General features: G+C 55.6%; 1 protein-coding gene across 1 annotated transcript in view; it reads right to left on the bottom strand.

Annotated features, from left to right (window-relative positions):
- Positions 1–1,713: 1,713 nt before the first annotated feature.
- The window catches only part of LOC131090340 (ATP-sensitive inward rectifier potassium channel 12), a 33,251-nt gene continuing 15,223 nt past the window's right edge, over positions 1,714–19,741 (bottom strand). Inside the window, exon 2 of the mRNA XM_058035644.1 lies at positions 1,714–5,503. Within this exon, the coding sequence (XP_057891627.1) occupies positions 4,056–5,345 (1,290 nt within the window). The 5' untranslated portion in view covers positions 5,346–5,503 and the 3' untranslated portion in view covers positions 1,714–4,055. The remainder of the gene's footprint in view (positions 5,504–19,741) is intronic.

Genomic DNA, 19,741 nt, shown 5'->3' with positions numbered 1-19,741 from the left:
CTGTGAACTGGTGCCAGGCCTGCACCCCAAATGGGGCCAAGCCTGGGGGAGCACTGGGGTGTGTCTGGGGGGGAGATGGAGGGGACAAGGTGCCCTGGGATGGGCAGCAGGACAGATGTGCACAGCTGGCGGGTGAAGGGATGGGTGGCATCGGGCTGGGCGCTGTCCCACGTCCTGTCCCTGCTCCTGTGCCAACCCCCCCGTGGCAGCATTCCTGAATTGGGGGGTGGGAGACCAGGATGTGGCCGGAGTGCTGGACACGGCCACAGCTGCCACACGCTCGTTTCTGTGTGCAATAAATGAGAGGGGACACACACACACACACACACACACAGAGGGGGCTCTTTTGGTTGTCAGCACGAGAGGAAAGGGAAGAGCGTGAGGGTTTAAAAATAAACGTATTTGTTCTGCCTTATTAAAGATAGAAAAGGTGGCTCTGAAATCATCTCCTACAAAAGGTTTGAAGGTCAAGCAGGCACCGAATCGCGAAAGGTTGAGCGCTAAGTGATTGTCCCAGCCCTAAAAGACAAAGTGCACTAAACTCGGTGATGAGAAGCTAAGGCTCGTCCCGACGGCCCCCGGCCCTCCCCGGCCTGGTGAGGAGTCCCCAGGGCACAGGATGCTCTCCCCAGAGGTGGATTTGGGGTGTGGGGATGCTGCTGCTTGCTGCCCTCACTGGGGACTGTTCAGGGTGAGGCCAAACCGGAGCAGGTGCAGCCCCGACCCCCGGCTTGGGGAGCCCCGGGCCCGGGCGATCCCTGCGGGATGCTGGCCGAGGGATCAGCGGCTCCCTCCTTCCCAAGGATCAGGTGTAACACCGGAGTGAGCTCTGGGGATGGAGCCGGCTGCAGGAAATGGCCGGCGGCTGTTTATGGTGGGGGGCACATTTCACCTTGCTCCTCTCCAAGCCCCTTCCCACAGGGATTCCCCTCCACAAAAACCCACACACCCAAAGCATCCCCGTGCCTTCCCAGCCCCCTAAGGAAACACAAGGGCTGAACTTGGGCTTTTCCCACCTTTTTTTTTTTTGTTTAATTTTTAAATTTTACCCCTTTCTTTGCCAATTGATGGGATTTAAGCTATGGCTGGGCAGCCTTCCCGATGCTCCCTGGTGGTAGGAGAAAGGACCAGTAGCTCTGAGCTCTCACAGGTAGGCAAAAATAATATTTATACACTATGTACCGGCGTGGTCTATGGTCAGGACAAGGACTATACAGTAGATATAGGACATCTCACCAGAGCTAGACCCTCACTAGGGCTTGGGGCAGGGGGTGTGTGAACAGGGGCCAGGGAAGGTCCAAAATCCCCTCACTGTGCCAGCCACAGGCTCTCCCTGTCCCAGTTCACATCCTCCTCCTACACAGCAGTTTAAAAATACATCTGTATATATTATTCTATTCTCCCAGGTAACACTGTACAATCATAGAAGTTTGTTTAAAAGCAATAATTTACTTAAAGACATCTCTATTTCTCTTTCGTTTTTATACAAATATTTACTGTGATATATATATATATATATATTTATAAAGAAGTTAACCCTCTGAGAACTCTACAGCAGCAAGATGTGCACCTTTTATTTTTTTTAATAATTATTATTTATTCAAAAGAACCTAAAACCACTTAAAAGCATTTGTTTTAAAAAAATAAATAAGTAGTGCTCACACAAAATCTCTCTGCCCCCCACCCCCATCCATCCTTCCCACCCCCCAGATGCTGTGGTGCAAAAAGCAGGGGGTAAAAGCATCCCCCCAGGAGCAAAGGGATTGGAGATGGGATGGCATCCACCTTCGCTGCCTTAGAAACATAAATGTCATGGCTGGAGCTCAATGGCACGTCCCTACGTGTCCCCACTTGTGGGGACAACACATTTGGGGCACTCAGTGCTGGAAGCGCTGCCCCTGGAGAAGGTTTTCTCCCAGTGGTTTTTAGAGGAAGCCAAAACCAGAGCAGCAGTGTGGGGTGATGGTGACAGACACTGGAGGGCAGAAGCTCTGCAGGGATGACGTCCTGGTCCCCACCATGGTGCTTGGTGGCACAGGGACACTCAGGGCAGCTGTTCCCCAGAGCCCTTGGCAAGGAAAAGATGGGGATGGGGACACAGGACAAATCCTGTTTCTGCCACACCACAGCAAGTCCTGACCCCAAGACTTGGCTTCCCTGGTTTGGGCTGTGGGGGGAAAAGCACCGGGAGCCCATCCCAGCCAAAATGCTGTGGAGGACCCCTCTGCTGAGACCCCTCCCCAAGGGCTCCATGCCCAGGGTCAGACGAGGGATGCCCGTGAGGGTACAAAGCCTTTCCCATGGCCACAGGGAGCACGGAGCCAGAGTTTGGCTCCCAGAGCACCAACGAGCAGCACAGCCAGGTGAAGGGACCCACAACCTGCACCTGCCTGACCCCTTCCCTCTGTGGGAGCAGGGCAGGGGCAGGGGGAAGCGCCCTTCCCATGCATGGGGTGCTCTGCCTTGTGCCAGAGCCAAAGCTGAAGCAGTTGTCACCAAGGCCAGCCTGAAAGGCGGTGGATGATGGGATGAGGGTGCTGCAGAGCAAGAGGGGGGGTGCAGGATGGCGGCTGTGGAGAAGGGCTGGGACACGGGATGAGTTCGCATCTCTAAGGCACAATCCACCTTGAGGCTGGGACACAGGGATGGGCTGAAGCGCAAGATGGGGTGATTTTCTCGACTGGCATCTGTAGTTTTGGGGAGAACATCTGCCTCTGAAGCAGCACTCTCTGGTGAGTTGGGAATTCATAAGGCCCAGCCTGGCATGGACACAGCTCCAGGACTAGAAATGCAGCCCAACAAGATGACTTTCCCATTGATTTTCATATTTGAAAATATTCTTCAAGGAAGAAAAATACCAAATTGGTCAGAAAAGTGGGGAAATACCCAAACTTGAGAGCTCTCCACTCTCATTTTTGTGCTTTTAACTGTTATGTCCCTGTTATGGTGAACCTTATGAATTCCCCATCAGAGATGTTGGGGGAGACCCAACACTTCAGCAGCTGAAGTTCCAGACCCCATTTCCACCCCAAAATCCAACATTTCTAGAAATTGGCTAATTACCATGTTTACAATGCTTTTTTCTCTCACAGCCCTGCTTATCCTTATTACCTCCTTTGTCAATAATTCCACTACTTTCTTTCACTGTCACAGACCTACAGTCACTTACATCTGCACATGAAGTCATGCCAGTGGCAAAAAAACCACCCCAAAATCGGATGCAATCTTAACTTTTAGCTCTTGCATTTACCCAACAAGTCACCCCCTCAAAGAACCCTGGTGGCTTCTTCATTCCCTTGTTCATTTTTAAAAAATACTGAATGACTTCTTTCAGATTTAATATTATTATTATTGTTATAATTATAATAATAATAATAATAATTATTATTATTTTGGTAAACAGTCTCCCAAACGGTGCGGTGAAAATATTAAAAACCCTCTCACCTCCCTCCCCCGTTTTTTCCCAAATTAAAAAGAAGTACATTAATGTTGCATGTTATTTCAAGTGTTGTTCTTGTGCAACTGAACCAGACCGCCTGCTGAAGGAGCAATTGTTTTGTTGTCGCCGCTCAGTTAAAAAATAAAAGGAAAAGAAAAGAAAGAGAGAAAGAGAGAGAGTAAGATTTGTTTCCTGATATTTCCTCTTTTTGGATCTCGCAGTGCTCGGCTCCGGGAAAACGCTGGCATTTTCCCCGCGGGGAGAGCAAAGCCCCACGGGGCCGAGCGGGGCGAGCACCTTCCCACGCCCCACGGACCCTCCTCTCCTCATCCTTCCTTCTGTCCATCCATCCCTCTGTCCATCCATCCATCCATCCCCCAGAGCCGTGGGCCCTGCCGCGGGCGCTGGGCGCGGGGGACGCGCCGTGGCCTGCCACCGTCCCCTCTGCAGACCGCTCAGTGGTTATTGCGATGAAACTGAAAACTATGAACGATACTAATTTCTCAAGCATTCCTATGGCACTTGCATTGTTCTGCATAATTTGAGCGGGTTGTAGGGGAAGAGATTAGAGGAGGAAAAAAAATACCCTTGGAAAAGTCAACGGAAGGACCAAGAGTCATATTTCTGACTCCCTCCTGTACGACCGCTGATCCAACGCTATTGTGGCTTGAAGCCTGTCGAACTCGTGCCTGTTGTCAGGGCTGAGGTCCTCCAGACCCCGACTGTCGTCGTCTTCCTCTTCCTCGTCGCGGCTCATGAAGGCCAGCTCGTTCTCGTAGCAGAAGGAGTTGGTGCTGGGCAGCAGGAATTTGTTCTCCACCAAGTCCTTGGCGCTGCAGCGGGGCGTGGACGGGACCTCGTAGGTTTTGTGGAAGTGGGAATAGTCTACTTTGTACTGGTTTTTCTCCTCGAACAAGACGGGCTCGAAGCGGTGGCCCCACAGTATCTCACTGGCCAGGTAGGAGCTCCGAGCTTGCGTCGTCATGGCTGTGGCCTCCACCATGCCCTCCAGGATGACGACAATCTCAAAGTCATCTGTCTCCAAGTCCTGGCGGCTGATCCCGAACAAGGGGCTGTCCTCATTGATCTCGTGGAGAATGGTGATGGGAGACACCAAGAAAATACGGTCCAAGCCTTTATCAAACCCCACGTCAATGTCTATTTGGTCGAGCGGGATGTACTCCCCTTCCTCTGTGATCCTGGGCTTAATTAGCTGAGCTCGTACGTGGGCTTCTACTATGTGGCTTTTCCGTAGGTTCCCAACTCTCCACATCAGGCAGAGTTTTCCATCTCTCATCGCCACTACTGCATTATGGCTGAAAAGTAATGTCTGGGCCCGTTTTTTGGGCCTGGCCATTTTTGCCATTATTGCACCAATCATGAAAGAGTCGATTATGCAGCCCACGATGGACTGAACCACCACCATGAAGACGGCGAGCGGACACTCCTCGGTCACGCAGCGGAAGCCGTACCCAATCGTCGTTTGGGTCTCGATGGAGAACAGAAAAGCAGCCACAAAGCCATTGACCTGCAGAACGCAAGGCTTGAAAGTATCGTCTCCACCCGGGTTTTCTAGGTCTCCATGAATGAGTGCAATAAGCCAGAAAATCAGCCCAAACAATAACCAGGACACCAGAAATGCCAGTGAAAAGAGCAAGAGCATATACCTCCAGCGGATGTCAACGCACGTGGTGAACATGTCTGCAATGTACCTCTGTGGCTTGTCGTCCATGTTGGTGAACTCCACGTTGCACTGACCATTCTTCTTTACAAACCTGTTCCTGCATTTCCTCCTGGTGTGGATTTTCCCATTGCCAAAGCCGTTGATACCTGGCATGGTGGTCAACCTCAGCCCGTCTTCCTCGGAGGACACGATGCTGTAAGGGTTGACTCTGCCCGTTGTCATCCCTGAGCCAAGCCCACAGTGAAGGTGAAGGGTCTTGCGACTCCCAGTGTCCCCCTGACCCACCCCTGCCCACCCCCCAAATTCTGCTGCGGTGGAAGAGAAGTCCCAAACTTCCACGTCTTGGCTGCCACGTCACCACGTGGATCCTGTGAGAGGCTCTGCAATGAGAAAACAGAGACAGGGCCGTTACCACTCATGGCACAGGGACCCGAGGGGCTGCTTGGCCAATGGTTCTGATGAGTGACAACCTCCTGCACTGCTCTAATTCTCCCTTCCTTGGCTGGGCTGCTCTCAAAAAACACACCGAGGAAAGGAGAAGGTGTTAGAGTTTCTTCTTTCATGATACGAAGCGAGTGAACAAATCTTACTGCATTTGTGGGACACTCAACATCTCCAGCAGATGAAAAACCTGGAGAGTTTCTCCACTTCACTTTTCCCACGAGCTCTGCCACCAGAGAGGAAAGCAGAAAGGCCGAGCTGTTCTCCGTGGGACACAGATACCAATAAAGGTACTCCTGGAAGCAGCTCCATCAGTTCACATTGCCCGTGCCAGATGGATCGGTGCCCAGCCCAGCGCCGACCTCAGAGCACCAGCTCTGCTGGGCTCGAGGGAAAGCACAGGGAGATGTGGATTTAACCTCTGTCCCCCTGCCCGGGGATGGGAGAGGACACAGCCAACGTGCATCTGGATGGAGAAGGTACTTGCTCAGGGCAGATGTCCTGAGGAGCAACTTTCCCAACGTGTCCATTGGGACATGGAGCCATCCACGGTCACAGATGGGTTTAGCTGGCCAAGTCTCATGAAGGAACAGCTGCCACTGGGGAATGGGGAGCTGTTTTGGTCCCTTCTGGAAGGCTCAGCTGCAGGGTCAAGGACCTACACTCAGCTTTGCTTGGGAGAGAGGTGACATGGACATGGGAGAGGTGGCCCAAGCCTGGTGGAGATGAGCACATGGTGGGGGAACCCACTCTGCCAGGCTGCTGGACCCTCCCCAGCCCCACATGGGGCTGCATCAGGGAGTGGACAGGACCGTGAAGAAGCCATGTGGCACATCCCAAGCACCTCAAAGAGATGGCACCACAGGAACTATCCACACACGACCCCCTGGCACAGGTCACCCCATTATTTAGTGCCGTGGGACATGCCACTGAGGATGGAACCACTTTTCTGGTAGTGAGACCTGCACAGAGCACCAGCATGGGGTGGGGAGCAGGTGCAGAGCCCCCTGTGAGAGCTGACAGCCCCCTGTGAGACCCCAGCTGTGCCTGGAGCACAGAGAAGCCGCTGGGCTGGACAGGCTGTGCCGGATCCGCCGGCCCGATCGATGCGCTCGATTCCTGCAATCAGCTCCAGTGCCCGGGGACACGCTGGGACAAACACACCCTTTCCATTACACAGTGTCCAGGGCCAGCCAGTGCCAGGGAGCATTGCCAGGCACAGCCTGCCTGGGGCTGCATCATTGCAATGATACCCTGCACTGCCTTCTACTGAAATGCTCCCCAAATCCAGCCTGAGAATCAGGAAACCCTCCAGAAGCACTGTACCACAAGCAGGAGCACTAAAGCCTGGCCAAACCTCCCAGCTGCTGGATACAGACCCATGTGTGCCACCACCTCATACCAAACAACACATTTTGTCCTGCTGCAATCCAAGTACAACCATTTTTATCAACTAAAGTTGAGTTTTTGAGAGCCACAGTGGTTTGTTGGCGTCTCAGCAGACCAAGGGATTGCTCACATACTGAATGAGAGCCTCTCCCTCCTTGGAGCCACAGGGGAGAGTAAAATAGGCACAAACAGTTAATATTAATAGTAAATATTTACAATCTTATAGTCCCTGGAATTGAAACAGGACCAAAGTGGCCTTGCAGAGCTGATATGTCAGGCCAGCACCAACCTGGTCTCCCACCCCGAGTTTTCCTCCTGTCCATCCTGGCTGCATCCATTAATGTTTCTCCTCTTTTTTTTTTTAAATGGGATCTGAGCATTTTGGGCCAGAAAAAGCTGCTCCTCTGTCACCCCTCTGGCTCGCCCCAGGACAATACACCAAATGCTTTTGCCACAAGAGGAATTTAGAGTTGCGTTTTTTAAATTAATTCTAGATGCATTTGAGAAGTGAACAAAATGCAATGAGCCCCCAGTGACCTGTGAGAGGATTAGCTGGGGTCTGGATTAACTGTGCTGGCAGGGGAGCTGTGCCCGGGTGACTGCAGAGGCAGCAGAGCTGCCCTCACCTGTGGTGGGGCTTCCAGAGACCCTCAGGCTCCTCATCCCCATCCCTGCACCCCTTTATCCTTCCTTCCTTCCTTCCTTCCTTCCTTCCTTCCTTCCTTCCTTCCTTCCTTCCTTCCTTCCTTCCTTCCTTCCTTCCTTCCTTCCTTCCTTCCTTCCTTCCTTCCTTCCTTCCTTCCTTCCTTCCTTCCTTCCTTCCTTCCTTCCTTCCTTCCTTCCTTCCTTCCTTCCTTCCTTCCTTCCTTCCTTCCTTCCTTCCTTCCTTCCTTCCTTCCTTCCTTCCTTCCTTCCTTCCTTCCTTCCTTCCTTCCTTCCTTCCTTCCTTCCTTCCTTCCTTCCTTCCTTCCTTCCTTCCTTCCTTCCTTCCTTCCTTCCTTCCCTCTTCTTTCCTTCCTTTTTTTCCTTTTCCCTTTTTTCCTTTTTCCTTTTTCCTTTTTTCCTTTTTTCCTTTTTTCCTTTTTTCCTTTTTTTCCCTTTTCCTTTTTCCTTTTTTCCTTTTTTCCTTTTTTCCCTTTTCCTTTTTCCTTTTTTTCTTTTTTCCTTTTTTCCTTTTTTCCTTTTTTCCTTTTTTCCTTTTTTCCTTTTTTCCTTTTTTCCTTTTTTCCTTTTTCCTTTTTTCCTTTTTCCTCTTTCCCCTTTTCCCCTTTTCCCCTTTCCCCTTTTCCCTTCCCATGTCACACAGAGTTTCAGGGACCCCACTGCCGCGGGGTGATGCCAGGACAGACCCCAGGAGCCGACCCTGGTTTGAGCACAGGGACGTTCTTGTGGCACAGCCCCTTTTCCATCTGGGACCCCACATTCCCGAGCCCTTCCCGGAGCTCCCGGTGGGACAGACCCCCCTGTCCCGGGCCGGCAGCCTGGGGAGACAAATAAAGCAGCTAAATAAAGGCAGCAAAGTGGATGTGCCGGAGCAGGCGGCCGCCTGCGGCTCGTCCTTTATTTAGCACAGTTTTGTTTGGAAATACACTTTCTCGACTTCGCTGAAAGCTGAGTTTCTGGTTTGGCTTAATTTTGAAGGCTGGAGCCCCACGCTGCCGCTGCGGGAGGCTCGGGCTGGGAGAGCGCTCATGCAAACACACGAAAGCCGCGGCTGGACGGGCTCTGACCGGGGAACAGCGGGGACAGCATCCCCGCGGTCACTCAGCATCTCCCCGGCTCCGGAGGGCATCCTCTGCACCAGCCTGGCATCCCCCACAGCCAGAACTGCCCCAGGGGCTGCCAGAGGTGATCCTGGGGTACATCCCCCTTCCTTTCTGCTTCCCGGGAGTCCCACAAACCTGCCCAGCACAATTTTCCCGCACAGGAACAACATCAAAACTTCCCTGACAGTCCCGTTAATCCCAGCCCAGCTCCAGCTCTGGCAAACCCCGCTGGGTGCGGGGCAGGAGCGGGACCATCCCCTGGGGTCAGGGCCAGGCGTCCCGGGCTGAGCAAACAGCGTTAACGTTTATGAAGCAAACCAGGCTGATAATTCGAGTTTCGGGAACTCGCGGCCCCGGCTCCCCGCGGCTCGGGAGGCAGGACAGCCCCAGCTGATGAGCTGACCAGGGAGGAAAAACTCCTGCCATGAACTGCAGCAACCCAGCTCCCAGCGCCGAGCGGATCCCCGCCGAGAATCTCCAGCAATCTGCCAACTGCACGCTTAATTTTATTTATTTTACTTTTTGTCTTAAAAGGGGATGTTAAATGTTACAACAATATTCGGGACGGCCGGCGCGCTGGGAAAAGGCGCTGGGTGCCGGGGAAGTCATTAGTTAGAGCCGGCTGGATGTGTCAATGTCATTTATCATCACACCTTTCCTCTGGAGGGGACGCGTTCCGGCTGGCACCCGCCTCTCGCACCCTCCCAGCGTGGATTTTCCTTTCCCATGGGAGTGTGGCACAGCTCAGGTGGGGCTCGGAGGAGTTTGGGGTGATGAGTTCGCAGGAGCCCCGTCGGAGGGGCAGGGAGGGGATGGCTGAGCGGGTCACACTGGGCGCTGCTGCCTGCCCCGAGCCGCGATAACGCTGCCCTGCTCCGGGAGATAACGCCGCTATCTCCCGCGGCGATGCCCTTCATGGCCCAGCAGCAGCACAGCAATGTCAGCGGCGAGGAGGACAGCAATGCCACACAGCTCTGTGTGCGGCCGAGAAAGCACAAATATCCACTGCTCTCCCCGTCCCCACAAAGCCACCCCTCACTGAGGGCACCCACAAACCGAGGGGAGGCAGCTCAGGGGCTGGAGGCTCCCCCAGCCGTGCCAGGGCAGCAGCAATGCCTGAATAACTCCCTCCTACAATGCCCTGTATTTGAGCACTGCCAAAAAATGAGGGGTCAGCACAAGGCAGGCCAGGTCAGGACATATAAAGAATAAATGAGGATAAAGGGCTCCCTGTTTCCACTCCACAGATAGGGAGGACAGGAAAGAGGTTCCCACCACAGTGCATCCCTAATGAGAAAGAACTGCTCCATTTTGGCAAGGACACAGGAGGAAAACAGCCACGGGCACACACCCCTGCCCAGAACACCCATGTAACTCCCTATTTCCAACAAGCAGGTGAGAAATCACTGTCTGCAAGCCTTGGTGGCATATACAGAAGGGAAACTGAGGCACGTTGGACAAGGAAGGCCCTTGGGACAAGGAAGGCCCTCCCCAGGGTGCCTGGAGAGATGCTGGCTCATCCCTCTCCCCCTGAGCCACGTGTGGATGCCACGGGTACGGGAGCAGGAAAAGGGCCACGTGCAGCCTTCGTCACCACTGGGGCCAGGTGGCCTCTGTGGGGTGATGGGCTGGTGCTTAAGCACCCTAAAACTCCTGCTGGATGTGCCCTGGCTCAGAGAGATCCTGGGAAAGAGCCTTTCAGAGGCTGCACTGAGCATTCATTTGGCCCCAAACTCCATGACGTGGGGACTGAGAACCCCAGTCCAGCTGTGTCTGTTCCAGCTCAGCACCCATCCCTGTTCCAGCTCCCATCCCTGCTCCAGCTCCCATCCCTGCTCCAGCACCCATCCCTGCTCCAGCTCAGCACCCATCCCTGCTCCAGCTCCCATCCCTGTTCCAGCTCCCATCCCTGTTCCAGCACCCATCCCTGCTCCAGCTCCCATCCCTGCTCCAGCACCCATCCCTGTTCCAGCACCCATCCCTGCTCCAGCTCCCATCCCTGCTCCAGCACCCATCCCTGTTCCAGCTCCCATCCCTGCTCCAGCTCCCATCCCTGTTCCAGCACCCATCCCTGCTCCAGCTCCCATCCCTGCTCCAGCTCCCATCCCTGCTCCAGCACCCATCCCTGCTCCAGCACCCATCCCTGCTCCACCTCAGCACCCATCCCTGCTCCAGCACCCATCCCTGGTCCAGCTCCCATCCCTGCTCCAGCACCCATCCCTGCTCCAGCACCCATCCCTGCTCCAGCTCCCATCCCTGCTCCAGCTCCCATCCCTGTTCCAGCTCCCATCCCTGCTCCAGCTCCCATCCCTGCTCCAGCACCCACACCCAGCACTGACAGGGCCCCGGGGCTCTACATCCACCCCTGCTGCTGTCCCCCTGCCCGGCTGCAGGACAGTGCCAGGGTGATCTGGGATCAATGCCACAGCACCCACAGGCACCCCAACCCACAGCCAGCCCTGCTGTCCCCCCAGTCCTGAACTCCCGTCTCGTTCTCCTGGAAATCTCAGGCTGTTCTTCCATCCCCTCACATCCACACACCCGGACAGGGGGCAAGGGGGTCACAGGCCTTGGCAGGGCTGCCAAAGGATGCCCCCAAACCCAGCCAGCTTGCCCTGCCCACATGAGACTCACCCAAACCTCTGGGGTGCCCCCTTACCCCTCCCCACACCCCCTGCAGGCCCCCACAGGCCCCCAGGCTCAGAGGATGGTGTAAATGTCCCAGGAATTCAGCCTGGGAAGGGGCAGAGCCCCAGCTCCTCCCCAGGCAGGGATCCCGGGGGGTCAGCCCTTACCTGGTGTGTGCCCGGGGGGACCCCAGCGCTCCCCGGCCATGGCTGCAGGGCACAGGGTGCCCCGGCCCTGCTGCAGCCCGGGCAGGAGACAGAGAGTTTTAATTGAATTTCTAGATTATCCTGGGGGAGAAATTGTAATCTCCTTAAATCCAACCTCTGGTCGAGTCCCGTAACCTACTGTCCTGCGCCTGGGAAGGGATTTAGCGAGGGGGAGGGGAGGTTTCCCAGCCTGCTGATGCTCCAGACCCTGCACCCGGCAGGATCTGACCCACAGGACGTCAGAGTTCTGCTCCCAGCAGCCCCAGGGGCCTGCAAATTAAAGTTCTGCAGCAGCAATGCCCTGTGCCCATGGCCTGCCATGGTGACAGTGTCCCAGGAGCTGCTGGGGTTGGGACTCTGGTGATGGAGATGGCTGGGGCTGGGTCAGTGGGGTCTTTGGAGGGTGAAGAGGAGCCCCCCTGGGTGGGACTCATGGCAGGGGGATATCCAGGGCTTAGAACTGAAACACCACCCAGCCCTGCCGTGCCCAAGGTGCCAGAGGGCTGTACAGGTTCCCAAGCAAGTCCTGTTCCCTGGCCAGGCTGTGGTGGTGGCCTCCCTCCCAAAAAAGCCATCCCTGGGTGGTGTGGGCCAGAGGATGTGCTTGGATGGGTTGGTGACCTTGGGGTGTCTCCATCACATGGCCCTGGTCCCTCCTGCTCGCTCCCAAATCCAGACACGTGCTGGGCTCCAGCTCCAGCCCCAAAGCTCCCAGGAATGGAGGTTGAGAAATGGAGATGATGACAGGGCTGGAATTGGTCATTCATGCTCCTGCCTGCCACAGCTGGGGCCTCTGCGGGGACATGGATTTCCATTGGGAATGGCAGGTTCCCATCCAGCACATGCCAAGAGGCTCAGGGGAGAGGCAACAGCCCTGGCCCTGACCAAGGGGGAGCATCCAGCTGCTAAAAACCACCGTGGGAAGAAAAGGAAAGCCAGGCAGAAAGGGCAAATGTCTCCAAGTGGATTTTGTCACCAACCAGACGGAAACGAGCTGAGGGCGCAGTGCTGAGGGCTTCCTACCCTGAAGGTAACACCAGTGGTTGGAGCCATCCCTGGGATATCACAGGCACGGATTATTTCAAGAGCCCTCTCACACCTCAGGGTCAGAGGCAGGAGATGATGGATCTGGATCCATTCATCCTCGTCCAGCAGGACTAACCCTGTACCTCCTGCTTGCCTGGTTCCAGTGGAGGCCTCTTTCCCAAATCCCATTATTCCCAAGTGTGAGAGTCTGTCCAAAATATCCTTCATTTGCCTCACGATTCTCACGGAGAGAGACCACCGAAAAATTAAAAACTGAAACAAGTTTCAGTTGTTCTCACCTAACACAATCCCCCCACTCCAGGGAAATCACCAGTGCCCAGGAAATGTTTATCCTGAAGGCACAAACACAGGTTGGGAGCCATGGAGCTGCCAGCCAGAGCCAGGGGCTGTGGGGACAGCAATGGCATCTCCCACGGTGACATTCCAGCTGGGAATATGCTCGGAAAGGAGCAGGATGACCACGAGAAGCAGCTCAGGACACACACATCCCTCCCAGCCAGGAGAGGTGGGATATCACAGAATCACAGAATTTCTAGGTTGGAAGAGACCTTTAAGATCATCGAGTCCTGCCCAGCCCATGTTCCAACACCTCAACTAGATCATGGCACCAAGTGCCACATCCAGTCTTTTTTTAAACACATCGAGGGATGGTGACTCCACCACCTCCCTGGGTAGATGATTCCAGTGTTTGACCACTCTTTCTGTGAAAAACTTCCTTTTTAATATAAGCAAGGCTGAGCCATCAACTGCTCATCAGCACCCTCCACCCTTTTTCCGACCTTAAACCCACCATCGTTCCTGCTCCATGAAAACATGAACAACTGCTCAACTTGGCGAGAAATCCAGCCCGTGTCCCACCATCCCCAGGCACTTTTCCTGGCTCCACGGCAGTGCCAGGGTAAAGCTGTCATTTCTGAAGTGCCATGTCTCCAGCCTGGGTTAAGGCGTCAGCAGAGCCCTAAAGGTGACTGGCAACCCCAGGAGGAAGGAAAGGGGAGGAAGGCCATGCCAGGCTCGGGGAGAGCCGCCCTCCCGGCCCTACTTACCCCGCGGTGGCAGCGAGAGCCGCGATGCTGAGCCCAGGCAGCGGCGGGGCTTTGCCGATGGATGGATGTCCTGCCTGATTGCTGCCCAGCTCGGGTTACAGCCTCGCTGCTTCCCTACATGTACAGGACACGGCACCTCGGCCGCGGCCCCGGGGAGCCACGGCCAGCCAGGGGGATGTGCATCCTCAGTGGCATTTCCAAGGGACAGGGAGGGGAATCGCTGTGCGACAGTGGTGGGCAGCCCACGATGCCTCAGCGGTGCCAGGGGCGGTGGAAGAGAAGCAGCTTGGAGGGGATTTCAAAGGGTTTTTGGGAGGTGAAGGACCAGCCAGAAGGATGAGACACATTCCAAGCTGGTGGAGCAGACAGTGGTGTCAGGCAGGCGGTGTTCCAAGGCGAGACCACTTTGTTCTTGCTGTTTAATGATGGCCGTGACACAAACCCCATCTTCTCAGGAGAGGATGAAAAATCACCCTCCTTTTCTGCTGGGGATGTCCAGCTCCCCTGGCATCTTCAAGACAAAAAAGGCCCTTGCACTGTTTTTGCAGCTATTAGCTTTCCTCCAGCCCATGGCTCTGCCCGCAGCAGTTCATGAGTTTCAGTGTCTTCAAAATCCTGTAAGGGCTCCCTTTAAAGCTCTCACTCTTCAATGGGAGGAAATCATCTTCCCAGGGGGTAACAGGTTTCTGTCCCAGTCTTTCTGCCTTTTCAACGCTCCTTTGCTGTCACCGGAGAGCTGGACGACCCCAAACTTCAGTCATGACCCCAAACCCAAGTAGCTGAAGGGCAGCAGAGGCAGGGCAGGGTATTTTGGGGACCGTCTTTATCTGCTGCATGAAGATTTAGCACAGGCGTTGCATAACACTGGGGGGGTCACTGCTCCCGGCCCCTCTCGCCGTCAGAGATCAGAGACTCAATTAATCCTCCCTCATTCCCTGCCCACGGGGACCAGCCATGGGTGCCCTCTCAGCCTGGCCCTGGCAGCAAGAAGTCAAATCTCTGCCCGACGTCAGCATCCGCGGATGTTGGTAGCCCAGAGCCTGGGGGTGCTGTGCTGTGCTGTGGGTCACTCCACTGCCACGTCCCAGGGCACCCATTGCCTCCACCCAGGGCGCGCATTGTTCCTCCCAGGCCACACACCTTGCTTGGAAAGCCCTGTTCAAATTGAGGTGGCCATGAAGGAACCAGACAGACATCCCTAAAATAATTCATTATTTCTGGGCCCCAACATCAGGTTCTGTTGTTAAGGGGCTCAGCAGACACAGAGCCTGTGGCAGAGATCTGGGCATTTAAGGCATTTAAAAGGTCATTTCTAAACCAAGGTTTGGTGCACATCTGCCCGTGTTCCCCCTCTGCTCCTTTGCACAGAGCAGGTCACTGGTGGGTGGCTTGCTCAGATACACACTGCAGATCACAACAGCAATGAAGGGATCCCTATTTTTTTTTTGGCCAGCCCTAAAATAACAACCCCCACGTGTGTCCTTGCGCAACCCTACAATGAACAAGGCGAGTGCACAGCCCGGCGTTGGCGAGCCCGGGCCCTGCTGTGTGCACACATGGGCTGACAAGGAGAGGGGCACCAGCAGGCAAACCCAAAATGCTGCCACAGGAAGACTTGGGGAGGTAACAGTGGTGTCACGCTGCTGCCGCCCACAACAGCCTGCAGAACCCCTGGGGTCCTGGTGCTGCCCACCAGAATCCCTTTAGCAGTGCAAACAGACATCACACAGCATCCTGGCATGGCTGGGTGGCTGTGGTGGCAATGGGAGGGCACAGAGCAAAAGGAGCCCGTGGCTGGGGCAAGGGCCAAGTCTGGTGGCACTGGGGAGGATGACAGGTCTGGTGGCATTGGGACAGGGCGACATGGCCCTGGTGAAGAGCCTCACGGAGAGTTACACAACGCTGCCCTGGGCTGTGTGCGCCGTGCGCGCCGCTATCGACACGGCCCCGGCCGCCCTCCGACATCCCCGGGGGGACAGAGCCCTGCAAGTGGCACAGATGGGAGTGCACGTGAGCAGGGGACCTGCTGAACCCCCCCTCAAAGCCTGGGGCCCCTGCAGTGGGCAGCAGCCACGCAGCAGCATCCCACTGTGCCCTGGCTGGGCTGTGGGGAGCAGGGGCAGCAGGGCAGGCACCCACCCCAGCATCCTGCTGGGAAAACACAGTAGGTAAGGCACTGCATGACCCCCAGCCAGGGACTTCCAGGACATCAAAGACCAGCAAGAAGGATGCAACAAATTGAAACCTGGGGAATGTGATACCACATTAGGGCAAGGACCTTGGTTCTTTGGTCTTGCCACTTAAGGAGGTCTGCGACCCAAAATCACCCTCAAGCCTATTTCAGGAGAGGAAGAAAAATCCCCCTCTTTTTCTGTTGGAGGGGAAAAACCCTCTCTGCTCCCATAGGCAGCAAGGAGCCCTCCCCTCAGCACAGCAGCAGGAGAAGCAGGGATGGTCTTGTCCATAGAGGTGGGGAAACTGAGGCACAGTGGCTGGAGAGGCCTGAGCCTGGGCACTGGCAGCAGCCCTTGTCATCGCCTTCGCCCCTGGCTGGCCTGGCCCCAGGTCGAGATATTTATAAAGCCGATAAGGGAGCAGAAAGAATTTTCCAAACGCCAAAGTTACGTAACCTCTTCTCGCCCTCCACGGACATCGCCTTCAGTTAGAGGCGTGGTTTGGGGGGACTGATGGGGCCACCACTGCATGGTCACCCCAAAGGGGTCTCACCCTCCTCTCCCTCACCACAGAGAGTCCCCAGGGCCAGGCACCAGCCTGAGCCACCGTGTCACCCTGTGGAGCCCCATCCCTGAGGGACCCTGATGGTTTTGGGGCCAGTCTCCCCATCCTGTGTAGGGACCCCAGGTTTTTGTCTGGGTTCTGGGTGGCTGAGCCCCCCAGGGTGTGCACACCCCTGCAGCCCACCCCAGCACGGGCTGGATGTCACGACAGATGACAACCTGGGCAAGCTGGCATTGCCATGGACAATCAATGGCTGCTGCTGGGAGGACTCGTGTGGAGGTGCTGCACCAGCACCTGCCCCCCAAAGTGCTGACTGCAGGCACCCCCTGCCCTCCACCAGCCCCGTTTCCACCCCTTTGTACCCATTAAACCTCACAGGCAGCTCCCAAACCCTTCTCCATCGCGTCACAGCTGCTTCCAACTCCACCTGCTGTGCCTCAGTTTCCCCAGCCCTGCATTGCTACCCCAGGGGAGGACAGACAAATATCCCTTCCCTGGGATATTTTCCTGTCGCCCAACTTCGGCCGAGGCTGCGGAGTTGGAGGGATGCTGAGCGAAGGCTCCGTCGCTGTGGCAACCCGCGGCGGCCGTCTCCAGGCGACCGCCCAGGGATGCTGCAGAGATGCTCTGGAGGCAGAGCGAGAGGGACCAGGGCGATGGGGGATGTATCCATAGGGATGCCACCCCCCTACTCCCCTTCCCCACCCAAACCACAGCCTGGGTCTTTGTCACAGGGTGTCGAAGCACCCTGAAAACAGGCACTGCTTTGACTCAGGCAGCTGGCTGAGCACTGACGAGCTCATGGCAGCACAGGCTGGCTGGTGGGAACACCAGCAGGATGCTCCCGGGTGGGAGCACGGCCACTCTGCTTCCAGGGACACCTGCAGAGCTGTGGAAAACATTGCTGGAAATAAGCCCGTTAGCTTCTTAACCCTCATTAAGCAGCTTAGGGGGGACACGCGCCCTCCTACGCAAACCCGGAGGCGGAGGAGGCCCTTGCCAGGGCAAAGGGGTGACGGCATCTCGGGGGGTGCTGTGGGGGTGGCACGGGGGGCACAGCCCCGTCCCTCCCCTCGGCGAGCTGTGCTCCTGCTCCCAGCCCCGCTGCTGGGCAGGGATGGCGAGGATGGTGAGGATGGTGAGGATGGGGATGGCAGCGCTGAGCGGCGGGCAGGGATGGTGAGGATGGTGAGGATGGGGTGGCAGCGCTGAGCGGCGGGCAGGGATGGTGATGGTGGTGATGATGGGTGTCACACCCGTGTGACGAGTGTGGGAGGTCTCAGCCGCAGCCCCGCCGGCGGTGACAGGGACGGCCCGGCCAGCGCCCGGCACCGCGGCTGCGGGACGGAGCGGGGCGCTTCTAATCACTCCACTTGGAAACCGTCCCGTTTTTACATTTGTTAAATTAAAGGATGTCAGCGTCTGATGCCAAGCCCAGGCTCCCTCGGAAATTTAAACTAATGACAGCGAGGAAAATGAGCTGGAACCAGAGCACAGGCGCTCCCACGTTATCCAGCCTCACCAGCCATCTCTGTGCCGGGGTTTACATGGCAGCTCTCAGAGCGCCAACCACCACAAAGATCTCAACTTTCTGCCCCAAAATCCAACCTTGCCCACTCTGCTCGGCCAGAAGGTGCAGTGGTGACACCTGGGCAAGCCAGGCTGTTGTGCCGGGGGTCCCAGAGACCCCCATCGTGCTGCAGCCTCTCAAAGGGCAAACATCTCCCTCCTTGCAGGGTACCGCTGCCCGGGGCGGTGGGGTTTATGGCAGGGCAGCTCAGCCAGTGCGATGTGCGGGTCTCTCCAGCTCTGACGGCTCCTACAGCGGCTCCATCCTGCCTGGCCCTGTGCCAGCAGGCAGCGGGGTCCTGGCAGAGCGCGGGGGCCCCTCGCTGCCCCGCTTCCCCACGGAAATACCTGGGCTCAGGCGAGGGCTTCGCTCCCGGCGCTCTCCAGGCTCCGCTGCTGGGGTGGTTTTGTGCTGCAGCTGAGTAAAACCACAGAGTGGTGGTTGTATGGCTTGGTTTTTTTTGTTGTTTTTTTTTTTTTTTCCTTTTATAATTTTCTCGGCGAGATAAAATTAAACAAACAAGCCCTTCTGGGAGCAGCGCGAGGAAGGGAGCCTGCTTCCCTACAGATGTGCGTGTCCTCAGCTATTACAAGCACCGAATTAAGCTTTCCCTGTGGCTGGGACATTTGCACAATCCCACTCGTTCGCCTCCTGCGGTTTCACTGGTAGGAGACTGGCTCACTCTGCAGCCTCCCTCCCCATGAGGTCATCACCCAAACACCTATTTTTCACAAAAACATTGAGAATGTTGGGGTTTTTTTTCCTGACCTCACCATCTTGCCATCAAATTAGAGTGGTTTGGAGTGCAAGGCTGGGAGAGCTCAGCGAAGCAGAACATGCTGAGGAGAAATAGAATGGAATAGGATAGGATAGGATAGGATAGGATAGGATAGGATAGGATAGGATAGGATAGGATAGGATAGGATAGGATAGGATAGGATAGGATAGGATGGGATGGGATGGGATGGGATGGGATAGGATAGGATAGGATAGGATAGGATAGAATAGAATAGAATAGAATAGAATAGAATAGAATAGAATAGAATAGAATAGAATAGAATAGAATAGAATAGAATAGAGATGCAGCCAGACATTCCCCAGGGCATGGGGCTGCAGAGGAGGGGGAATGCTGTTGGTCAGGAGGGGAGTGGGGTCTCCCAGCTGCTCTCCCAGCCCCATCTGCATCCCCCAAACCCAAAAAGGAGCAATGATGGCATAAGGCTTGCAAACACACCTAAACTTCCCAGCTTCATCTGCCTCAGGAGCCAGCCCAGAAGCGTTGCCATAGCTTTGAGGACCACCGGTGGGTTTTGCAGCACAATCTGGACCAGGGATCTATGCAAATCCCCAAGGCAGGAGAAGCCTTTATGGAGGCATATGACAACCGAAAAAGAATAGCGCTCAGTGCTCTACTCCCACACGCCACCCCCCAACTTCACCATCATTTAAATCAGTCTTAAGTTGGAAGAATTCAAATCAACACTGTCGTCACAGAGCCAAGCAGAGAGGTGACACAACTTGGATGCTGCCAGGGAAATTGCCCCCCTGAGACTCCAAACTCATCAGCCCATCACTTTTTTTTTTTTTGAAACCCCATCGAGGAAAACAAATGAACTGGCAACTTGCTGCCCCCAGCCCTCCATTGCCTCTTGCCTGGGCTGCTGGAGAGGTTTCCAACCAGCCTTCCCCTGGGATCAACAGGAGGGGGGACCGGTGGGACAAAAAAAATATCCAAGACATGCTGTTGAGGCTAGAGAGCTGCAGTTGGAAAAGAAATCAAAGCTTC

Source organism: Melospiza georgiana, chromosome 16 (assembly GCF_028018845.1).
Source record: "Melospiza georgiana isolate bMelGeo1 chromosome 16, bMelGeo1.pri, whole genome shotgun sequence".
Lineage (NCBI taxonomy): Eukaryota > Metazoa > Chordata > Aves > Passeriformes > Passerellidae > Melospiza > Melospiza georgiana.
Note: the sequence above shows the minus strand (reverse complement) of the source record. Positions and strands in the feature narration are given on the sequence as shown.